General features: G+C 47.8%; 1 protein-coding gene across 1 annotated transcript in view; it reads right to left on the minus strand.

The window, feature by feature from the left end:
- Positions 1-12,141, minus strand: part of KMO (kynurenine 3-monooxygenase) — an 848,456-nt gene that overhangs the window by 468,924 nt on the left and 367,391 nt on the right. The window contains exon 6 of the mRNA XM_066594875.1: positions 1,858-1,945. Coding sequence (XP_066450972.1) covers positions 1,858-1,945 — 88 coding nt within the window. The remainder of the gene's footprint in view (positions 1-1,857; positions 1,946-12,141) is intronic.

Raw genomic sequence — 12,141 nt, forward strand, 5'->3', positions numbered from 1 at the left:
TTTTGACAAAATTGCATGGCCTTTCCTATACACAACACTTGAATGGCGTAATTTTAAATGTACCTTTATCAATTACATAAATCTGATGCACACAGATGCTACGACTACTCCTACAATCAACAAACTTAACCCACCGACAATAGACTTATTTTGGGGGGCCCGTCAGGGATGCCCACTTTCACCACTTCTCTTTGACCTGTCCATAGACCCCCTACTCCGCCACCTAACATCTGTGACACTCACTCTTTTTTTTTTTTAAAGAAACATTTATTGGGTATTCTTATACAATACAATTCAAACATGCATAGGAAGAAATATGAGCAGTGTTTTGTAAATTTCAATAATCAGAACTCTTGTACTCCTCCCGTCCTTTGTAATTAAATATACCCTTTTATTTATTTCTCCCCTAAAACAGAACTAAAAATTCCCAACCTGGAAAATAGTAGTAACTAAAACATAGAAACAAAGGCTTAACCCATGACAAGACAGCCATCACAGCAAACATTCAATATCCCTGCGTATAGTGAAGAGCAAAAAAAAAGGCCCTGTCCTTTTTAGAACGAAGGGGGTAAAATCATACGTCGTGATAAGCCCCGCCCCCTGACATGTTGCCACTTTGCGTTAAATAAGTGGGTTTTAGGTTGCAGTTTGGGCACTCGGTCTCTAAAAAGTTTGCCATCACTGGTATAGGCAGACCCAGAGAAAACAGGCTTATATACATCTAGAGAATGAAGAGCATTTTACAGTCTTAGAAAAGCAAAAATCAAACCATTAGGTATCCTAAATAGCTTACATAATGTAGAAAAATCAAGCAATGAACCATTCTCATATAGAATTTAAGCCCCCAAATTCAAAGTCCAGGTAAAAATCACCATCTATTCTGCACAGTATCTGGTTTAGCTGGTTGCGTGCATTTCATACCGTGTGAATATAGACATTTTGAGAATCAGGACATTCTCAAAGTACTGCACTCCCTAAAATACAGTCTGTGTGGGGGACTTATATTTGCCTATACTAATTTAAGATAATATACAAGAAACACTTTGCTATTTATCTTGTGTAAATTCTGGGGGGGGGGGGGGGGAAGGGGAGGGTCAACTACAGTAGACAGTTCTTCCATGTGTTCTCCACAAGGAAGAACAGTCCCCTCCCAGGACTTCTTTGGTAAGAGGCAATCAGTATGAGTACTATTGTATGCTAATGAGGTGCAAGTACTCCAAAACAGTGGTATTGTACATGGAGATTCCTCCTCAGACTCCTTAAACTGTGCACTCACTCTGAAATGCTGCTTAAATCCTCCTTTTGTACAGAAGATGGACTCAGACTCACTGCACTGACCTACAGTGAGAGCAGATTGAATGGTTCGACGGTTGCACATGACCTCTGTCATTCAATTTGTTTCAATGAAGATGACGGAAATAACCCAGTACAAGTTATCGACTATCTCAGGCAGTCCCGTTGAAAATGAATGGGGCAACGCAATTGTTGGTGGTACCAGTGCTAGACCCCCTCAGATCAGACTTATCTATCCTATGGATAGGCGATAAACATCAGTCATGAGACCACCACAGTAAATTATAATTAGAGGTTCTTCATTTAAAATTAAATTTTAGAAAAATACATGATCAGGACTGCCTTGTTATTAGCGTAGTGTCAAGCCAGCCATTAGTTACTGTCCAACAACCACAGCCAAATACGTTTCCAGGTATTCTATACCTAGTAATCAGTCTGTCTCAGGTTGAAGAGAGGTAACTATAATTTACAGCATTAAAAATATCAATAACGTTTCTTAAAAACAGAAACCGCTGCACTCAATTATAATAGTAGAAAAAATATAGGAAATTATGTACTGCTTACCTCTGAAAAAACAATGTACCAGAGTCAATGTTGCAGTCAGTCAATTTGTGTTTGAAATGCAACTTCACATTTGAATACTTTTCAGCAGCTGTTGAACAAATCAAGAGAAGTCTCAATATAACAAATTGTTTAATCAATGTTTTCCAGTGAACGACAGTGTACACCTTGACTGGCTTTATGCAAGAATTGTAGAAGTCCAAATACTGAGATATCCAGTCCCTGTTCCCATCAAAGAGAGCTGGCCAAATGTACAAAAATTCATTTCACTCAGACAAGGCGGTATTTTGGTTAGTGAACAAAATTTCAAGTTTTAGCCATCCACTGGATGGATGAGAACTGATAGATTGTGAAGGAGGGGTGAGGGTGGGCGGGTGTGTGTCTATCTCTGGGACCCCAACTGATCCCAAAAATGAGAATGGAGTGGGGGGGGGGGGGGGACGACCTGTTTTCTCAGTCCTCCTCACTTCTTGGTGGCTGTTCCCATGCCACTGAACAGGGGGCAGGTCACGCAAGCACACTGCTGCTCCATTTATTTTCAATGAGACAACTGGAAATAGCAGTGCACAGCACTCAGTTATCTCCAGCAGTCCCTTTGAAAATGAATGAAGTGGCAATACACTTGCACAACCTGTCCTCTGTTGAGTGATGTGGGAGTAGCTACTACAAAGTAAGGATGGAGGAAATGGAACCCCCTGTTTTCGGGATTGGTTGACTTCCCAGAGGTCGGCTCACCCACTGATCCATCTGTTTTCATGCATCCATTGGATGGGTAACTACAATGCTTGCATATAGCAATGCATGGGTGACAACTAGAGATGAGTGAGCACACTTGTCCGAGCTTGATGCTCGTTCGAGCATTAGGGTACTCGAGATGCTCGTTACTCGAGTCGAGCACCACGTGGTACTCGAGTCAATTCCATTTCCTTCCCGCATGTTTACCGCCATTTTCTAGCCAATAGACATGCGGGGAAGGCATTACCACTTCCTCCTGTGACGTGCCAGCCCTATCCCACCCCCCAGCATTGAGTGGTTGGCGAGATCAAGTGACCGCCGAGTACTTAAAGCGGTCCCGCCCGCAGCTCGCCTCAAACACACACTGGCAGAGATTAGGGAAAGTGCTGCTGCTGATATAGGGAAAGTGTTAGCGTAGGTCCTGTCTTCAAGAACCCCAACGGTCCTTCTTAGGGCTACATCTGACCGTGTGCATTACTGTTGTGGCTGTCTGGGAGCAGTTTTGCACAATTTTTTTTTTTCCATCTTCGGCTGTGCAGGCCATTTCAGCTATAGCGTGCTCAGTCTGCAGTGTATTATACAGTGTATAGGGAAAGTGCTGCTGCTGATATAGGGAAAGTGTTAGAGTAGGATCCTGTCTTCAAAAACCCCAAAGCTCCTTCGTTGGGCTACATCTGACTGTGTGCATTTTAGTTGGGGCCTGCTGGGAGTTGTAGTGCATCCATTTTTGTATTACGCATGTAGGCCTGTTTGCAGCCTTTCAGTACTATTTTTTTCAGGCTGCAGTGTCGTACAATCCCGCTCTCACCGTGAAACGGCACTGAAATAATTCCTAGCCTGCTGCAAACGACTTCGTTTATACCGTTCTGTGTCTGCAGTGAATTAGACACAGAGCGTAGGGCCACAGCCACTTTTGTAGGGGAAGTTATATACACTATACAGTCCTCAAAGTCCTCCGAGCAAAAACCCCCAAACTCCGTCGTTGGGCTACATCTGACCGTGTGCATTATACTTGTGGCTGGCTGGGAGTTGTAGTGCTTCCATTTTTGTATTACGCATTAGAATTAGACAGAGCGTTGGGCCACAGCCACTTCTGTAGGGGAAGTTATATACACTATACAGTCCTCAAAGTCCTCTGTGCAAAAACCCCAAAGATCCTTCGTTAGGCTACAACTGACCCTGTGCATTGTACTTGTGGCTGTCTGGGAGTTGTAGTGCTTCCATTTTTGTATTACGCAGCTAGGCCTGTTTGCAGCCTTTCAGTAATAGTTTTTTCAGGCTGCAGTGCCGTACAATACCGCTCTCACCCTGCTCTATTCTTAATCCATGGTGAGGAGTAGGGGTAAGGGTCAAGGACGTGGTTGCGGACGGGGGGGCAGACGTCCAAGCGAGGGTGTGGGCACAGGCCGAGTTCCTGGTCCAGGTGAATCACAGCCGGCTGCTGCGGGATTAGGAGAGAGGCAAGTTTCTGGGGTCCCCAGCTTCATATCCCAATTTATGGGTCCGTGTGGTAGACCTTTATTACAAACAGAGCAGTGTGAGCAGGTCCTGTCGTGGATGGCAGAAAATGCGTCCAGCAATGTATCTACCACCCAGTCTTCTACGCAGTCCCCTACTCCCAGACTAGGGACTGCAACTCTAAATCCTCTGGCTGCTGCTCATCCTTCCTCCCAGCCTCCTCACTCCATGAAAATGATATTCTGAGCAGGCAGACTCCCAGGAACTGTTCTAAGGTCCCTGTCATGAGTGGGAAAAAATGGTTCCTCTCTCACCTGAGGAGTTTGTCGTGACCAATGCGCAACCTTTGGAAAGTTCCCGGGGTCCGGGTGATGAGGCTGGGGACTTCCGGCAACTGTCTCAAGAGCTTTTTGTGGGTGAGGATGATGATGATGATGATGAAACACAGTTGTTTGTCAGTGAGGTAGTAGTAAGGGCAGTAAGTCCATATAAATATTAGGTGAAGTGTCAATCCGGGTATATAGGCAGGTAGGAACTATTAGGGGTTGATCCAGGGAACAGTCTGATTGCCATTAGGGAGTCGGGAAGGAATCTTTTCCCCAAAAGGGCTAATTGGTTTCTGGCCTTGGGGTTTTTTGCCTTCCTCTGGATCAACAAAGTAGGATAGACAGGCTGGACTAGATGGACAATGTCTTCATTCAGCCTTACATACTATGTTACTAAGTCCGAGGGAGGAGCGCACAGAGAATTCGGAGGAAGACCAGTTGGACGATAAGGTGACTGACCCCACCAGGTTCGCTAAGCCTACTGAGGACAGGACTTCAGAGGGGGAGGCAAGTGCAGCAGCAGGACAGGTTGGAAGAGGCAGTGGGATAGCCAGGGGGAGAGGCAGGGCAAGAGCGAAGAATCCCCCAACTGTTTCCCAAAGCACCACTTCGCGGAAAGTCTCCGTGCAGAGGGCTAGGTGTTCAAAGGTGTGGATGTTTTTCAGTGAGAGCGCGGACGACTGACGAACGGTGGTGTGCAACCTGTGTCGCACCAAGATCAGCCGGGGAGCCACCACTACACCAGCCTCACCACCAGCATGCGCAGGCATATGATGGCCAAGCACCCCACAAGGTGAGACGAAGGCCGTTCACCGCCTCTGGGTCACACCACTGCCTCTTTCCCTGAGCCCCAACCTGCCACACAGATTCAATCCCCCTCCCAGGACACAGGCACAAGCGCCTCCCTGCCTGCACCCACACCCTAACCTCCACTGTCCTCCAGTACATCCAGCAAATTCTCTCAGCACAGCGTTCAGCTGTTGCTAACAAAAGCGTTGGAGCGAAAGCGCAAATATGCCGCCGCCCACCCGCACGCACAAGCTTTAAATGTGCACATTGCCAAATTAATCAGCCTGGAGATGCTGCCATACAGGCTTATGGAAACGGAGGCTTTCAAAACCATGATGGCTGCGGCGGTCCTGCGCTACTCGGTCCTCAGTTGCCAGTATTTTTCCCAGTGTGCCGTCCCAGCCCTACACCAGCACATCTCCCACAACATATTTCGTGCCCTCACCAACGCGGTTATTGGGAAGGTCCACTTAACCACGGACACGTGGATAAGTAGTGATGGGCAGGGCCACTATATCTCCCTGACGGCACATTGGGTGAATTTAGTGGAGGCTGGGACCGAGTCAGAGCCTGGGACCTCTCACGTCCTACCCACACCCAGAATAGCGGGTTCTACCTCGGTGCTGGTATCTGCTGCGTTTTATGCCACCTCCTCCAACCCCCCCCCTCCTCCTCCTCCTCCGCTACCTCTACATTTCAATTAAAAAGTGTGAGCATGTTGCCAGCAGTCGGTATCACGCGGCGCTGCAGCACAGTGGTGGGCAAGCGTCAGCAGGCCGTGCTGAAACTACTCAGCTTGGTGACAAGAGGCACACGGCCCCCGAGCTGTTGCAGGGTCTGACAGAGCAGAACGACCTCTGGCTTATGGCGCTGAGCCTCCAACCAGGCATGGTCGTGTGTGACAACGGCCGTAACCTGGTGGCGGCTCTGCAACTCGGCAGCCTCACACACGTGCCATGCCTGGACCACGTCTTCAATCTGGTGGTTCAGCGGTTTCTTAAAAACTACCCCCACTTGTTTGACCTGCTCGGCAAGGTGCGCCACGTCTGCGAACATTTCTGCAAGTCCACCACGGACACTGCCACCCTGAGGATCCTGCAACATCGGTTTCAGCTACCAGAGCATCGACTGCTGTGCGATGTGCCCACACGCTGGAATTCTACGTTGCACATGTTGGCCAGGCTGTATGAGCAGCGTAGAGCAATAGTGGAATACCAGCTGCAACATGGGCGGCGTAGTGGTAGTCAGCCTCCCCAATTCTTTTCTGAGGAGTGGGCCTGGATGGCAGATATCTGCCAGGTCCTCGGAAACTTTGAGGAGTCAACTCAGATGGTGAGCGGCGATGCTGCAATCATTAGCGTTACCATCTCGCTGCTTTGCCTGCTGAGAAATTTGCTGCAAAGCATAAAGGCCGACGCTTTGCGGTTGAAACAGGAGACAGGGGATGACAGTATGTCGCTTGGTAGCCAGACCACCCTCATGTCTATATCTCAGCGCATTTTGGAGGAGGAGGAGGAGGGGGAGGAGCAGGAGGAGGAGGCGGAAGAGACAGCTGGGCACACTACAGAGGGTACCCATGCTGCTTGCCTCTCATCTGTTCAGCGTGTATGGGCTGAAGAGGAGGAGGAGAAGGAGGAGGAGGATTCTGAAAGTCATCTTCCTAGTGAGGACAGCGATGTGTTGCCTACTGGTACTCTGGCACACATGGCTGACTTCATGTTAGGCTGCCTTTCCCGTGACCCTCGCGTTAGACGTATTCTGGCCACTACGGATTACTGGGTGTACACCCTTCTCGACCCATGGTTTAAGGAGAAGCTTTCCATTCTCATTCCCAAAGAAGAAAGGGGTACAAGAGTGATGCAATACCACAGGGCCCTGGTGGAAAAAGTGATGCTAAACTTCCCATCTGACAGCGCTAGTGGCAGAAGACGCAGTTCCGAGGGCCAACTAGCAGGGGAGGCGCAGGGATCAGGCAGCATGCCCAGTGCATACAGGGGAACACTCTCAAAGGCCTATGCCAGCTTAAAGGCTCCCCAGCAAGACTATGTCACCATTCCCCAGTCAAGGCTGAGTCGGAGGGAGCACTGTAAAAAGATGGCGAGGGAGTACATAGCCGATCGTACCACCATCCTCTGTGATGCCTCTGCTCCATACAACTATTGGGTTTCAAAGCTGGACACGTGGCACGAACTTGCGCTGTACGCCCTGGAAGTGCTGGCCTGCCCTGCCGCTAGCGTCTTCTCAGAGAGGGTGTTTAGTGCAGCTGGGGGAATCAACACGGATAAGCGTACCCGCTTGTCAACTGCCAGTGCTGACATGCTTACACTCATAAAGATGAGCAAAGCCTGGATTTCCCCAGACTTCTCTTCTCCACCGGCGGAGAGCAGGGGAACCTAAATATTCTTTTCGCTGCAACCGGAAAAAAAAAAAAACATTCTCTATCACCGGGAAAAAAGGGGGAATTAGCTTTGTCAATCACTCTCGGATATTGTGACTCCTCCTACTACTACTCCTCCTTTTAAAACAGCATGTCATCACGCTGAACTGCCAATTTTTCTGTGGCCCAAAATGCTCTGCTTATAATTTTTTTACCATTTTTCAAAGTTTCAAAAGTATTGATACTTTAACAGAAACCAATTTTTTTCACAGGGCTGCCTCAAGGCTCTGTAACAAATTAAGTAACAGCGAGCTGTATCTTAAAAAAATGTTACTGGGTTTCACCTGCCCTCGCAGCTGAGCAATTTTTCAGGGGTACACTTGTACTCTTGGTACACCAATTTTTCTGGCCCTCGCCCATACTGTTATCTAACTAAGTTTTCCGGCCTTCGCCTATATTCATGGTACACCAATGTTACAGGGGTCTGCCTATACTTCGGCTACAGAAATGTTACAGGGGTCTGCCTATACTTCTGCTACAGAAATGTTACAGGGGTCTGCCTATACTTCTGCTACAGAAATGTTACAGGGGTCTGCCTATACTTCTGCTACAGAAATGTTACAGGGGTCTGCCTATACTTCTGCTACAGAAATGTTACAGGGGTCTGCCTATACTTCTGCTACAGAAATGTTACAGGGGTCTGCCTATACTTCTGCTACAGAAATGTTACAGGGGTCTGCCTATACTTCTGCTACAGAAATGTTACAGGGGTCTGCCTATACTTCTGCTACAGAAATGTTACAGGGGTCTGCCTATACTTCTGCTACAGAAATGATACAGGGATCTGCCTATACTATGGGTGCACAAAGACTTCCCATCGCAGTGTTTTACCTATCTGGCACAAATACACTGACTGACTAGGGCTGAAATGTGGGCCGAGGCCAAGGTCCTTGGCGGGGTGGAACTCTCCCATGTTTGGGCACTCTGATTTCTTCCTGTGTAATACCATCTTTGTGCACTGACAGCATAGGCGAGCCCAAGGAACTCAAAGACTTTCCCTTGCGGTGTTGAGCTATCTGTGTGGGGACACATGGATTTCCCATTGCTATGTAACTCAGGGCACCTTGGGTCACACAAGGTGGAGGCTGGGACCGAGCCTGACCCAGGGCCCGCACACGTATTTCCCACACAGACTATAGTGGGTCCTGGTCATGGTTTCTTGGCCTTGTAATGCCACCTCCTCCTCCTGCTTGGGGTCAGGGGATCAGCACTGGGCAGCATGTATTTTCTCTCGTGTTACCACAGTTATCCGAGACACTGGTTTGTGCCAAACAAGAGGGGCGTTACTGCATTAATGATATGTTCACTGCTGTACTAGCATAGGAGTCCGCTTTATGCCCATGATTGCGGAGGGTGTGGGCGGAGTGAAAGTCTTCCATGTTTGGGCACTGTAATTTCTTCATATTTATTACTTTGCTTGGGTTCCTTGGGCTCGCCTATGCTGTGGGTGCACAAAGACTGCCCATAGCAGTGTTTTACCTGTCTGGCACAAATATACTGAATGACTTGGGTAGGGCACTGACGGCTTTCCTAGCACATCGTTCAGCTATCTGACACCTACACAGAATGAATTGTGTCGGGACACATGGATTTCCCATTGGTATGTAACTCACGGCACCTTGGGTCACACAAGGTGGAGGCTGGTACATCAATCTATCATCAATTCTCAACAGCATTGTCGGCTATCGCACACAAAGAGGGTCGCTGCCTGGCCCTGCCAACCCTCTGCAGTGTGTGCCTCTGGTTCCTCCTCATCCAGTACGCACTTATAACTAGCCCTGAGGGTGGTGTGGCTAAGAAGCGAGCGTGTGGCATGAGGACAGCTGAACGCTGCGCAGGGAAACGTTTCTGTGCGCTGTGGACGCAGGTTCGTGCGGGGGGTTGGACAGCAATGCCAGCATGTAACCCAGGAGAAGAGGCAGCAGGGTCACCCGCAAGCAGTGATTGTCCTTGGTTGCAGGTAGCGTGGTGCTTTGGCTAAGATGTACCAGCGCGTGTGTCTTGCTAATGAGGGTTTGTTTGAAGTAAATTGTTAGGGGGGGTGACGCCAGACTCTTACCCCCATTTTGGCTTAATAGTGGGACCTGGGTTCCTCAGATGCAGCCATGCATGCTGCCCCTGCCCTTCCTTATCCGTTTCTGTGGTGTTTCTATGACTTTCAGATGTTTTCTGGAGTTTGAAAAGTCATCAGCTATGCAGAGCATCGGTCTCATACAAAAATGCTCGAGTAACCCATTGACTTCAATGAGGTTTGTTACTTGAAACAAGGTCTCGAGCATCGCGGAAAGTTCGACTCGAGTACCGAGCACCCAAGCATTTTGGTGCTCGCTCATCTCTAGTGACAACCTTAAATTTCATTCACTAACCCCTTGGAGAGAGAAGATTTATGTATTGACTACTTCTCTACTGAGAATTGATTACTGGTTACCCTGATTTCAGGTATTTATAGCACACATCAAATCATTACAGATGTAGGAATCAGCCTGTTCTCACCAGTTCTTCTCATCTGGTTGTTACAATTACACCACTTCTTGTTCATCCTCCCAGGCAATTGAGTGTGCTTCCTCCTTGCCTGGTTATTGCTGCTGTAGACATGTAGTTGGGCGTCATACTGGTGGCTGCTCAGTACCAAGGGGGCCTGTCTGTCACCTCCAGCTGGCACTACATGTACAGGTCCTGTCATAAGACAACCTCCTCACAGTCTCAGGTTCCGCTTCAGTGCCCACTACTCACTGTTCTCCCTTCTTCCTTCTTTTTGGAGTAGGAAATCATATGAGCAGGACTGTTCTGTGCCTGTCTCATGAGAGGGGGTGTAAAAATGCCAAGGCCGGCACCCCAAAGATGCTCCATTAAGGTATATGTCTATTTACTGTATATATATATATCCTGTTAATTCTATGTTTATCTTGCACAGGAAATTTTTGATACCTTTAGGCCTCATGCACATGAACACGCACGGATTCAGTGTGGGAAATCCCACACGGAATTCTCCCGTGCCCGCTGCCGGCGATCCTGCGTACCTGTCAGAAGTCGTCTTTTTTCTGTATGCAGATGTGCCGCCGGCGCCCCGGTGCACATGCGTAGTACAGAGGACGAAGTGCGGTCACCTAGACGATGATGCGGATCTGCAACACTTCTGCAATGCTCATTTCAGAAGTGCCGTGGGAGGGATGGCTTCCATTGACTTCAATGAAAGCCGTCCCTGTGTATCCACTTTAAAAATAGAGCATGCTGCGATTTTACTTCAGCACGGAATGGCTGCAAATAAAAGCTGCTGGTGAACGTGGAGAGAGAAGCAATGGGCTCACACATCAATGGGCACATTGAGCAGCGGATCGCCCGTGCTTGCTGACAAGCGCAGATTCCGCTGCTCAATTTGCCCTGTGTGCATGAGGCCTTATACTGTATTTTCACTAATTGCTAATATTGTTCATTCTTTCACTTCATTCTTTTTAGTAGGTCACCCATTCTATAGCTGTTTTATACAATGCATTAAAGGGGTTGTCTCGCCAAAGCAAGTGGGGTTAAGCACTTCTGTATGGCCATATTAATGCACTTTGTAATATACATCGTGCATTAAATATGAGACATACAGAAGTTATTCACTTACCTTCCCTGCGCTGGCGTCCCCGTCTCCATGGCTCCGTCTAACTTCAGCGTCTAATCGCACGATTAGACGCGCTTGCGCAGAAGGGTCTTCTGCCTTCGGGTCTGCCCGGCAGCAGCGGCGTTCTGGCTCCGCCCCCTTCTACACGTCATCGCGTAGCTCCGCCCTATGACGTGTGCCGATTCCAGCCTGCTGATTGGCTGGAATTGGCACACGTGACGGGGCGGAGCTACGCGATGATGCGTAGAAGGGGGCGGAGCCAGAATGCCGCTGCTGCCGGGCAGACCCGAAGGCAGAAGACCCTTCTGTGCAAGCGCGTCTAATCGTGCGATTAGACACTGAAGTTAGACGGAGCCATGGAGACGGGGACGCCAGCGCAGGGAAGGTAAGTGAATAACTTCTGTATGGCTCATATTTAATGCACGATGTATATTACAAAGTGCATTAATATGGCCATACAGAAGTGCTTAACCTCACTTGCTTTCGCGAGACAACCCCTTTAAGAAAGTCTTCAGATTCTCACTTTATTTATTTATTTTTACACATTTTAAAATAATTTTTCTGTATTGAAATTTTTTTGAAATCCATAACAAACACAGACTCTGTAAAACATTACAATGTTTAAACAAACATGAGTTCAAAGGCAAGAAAATATATGTTTATGTAGGAAATAAATATGCACTTGTGAAAATAAAATTATTGGTTATTGAAAATAACGTTAAATCACTGTAGCAGGATAGACTAAATTAGAAGGTGTTTCACTGAAAAACTAAATTTCTTCCTAAAATTTAACTTTTATTAATTAAATAAAAAATTAGCCCAAGGCCAAAAAATGAACAAAACACACCAAAGAACCAAAAACGCCCACCAATGTGGTTGGCATAAAAGCTTCAAAAAGCATCAGCCATAGGCTAAATAGTCGTCCTCTGCCCCAA

Source organism: Eleutherodactylus coqui, chromosome 3, assembly GCF_035609145.1.
Source record: "Eleutherodactylus coqui strain aEleCoq1 chromosome 3, aEleCoq1.hap1, whole genome shotgun sequence".
NCBI lineage: Eukaryota > Metazoa > Chordata > Amphibia > Anura > Eleutherodactylidae > Eleutherodactylus > Eleutherodactylus coqui.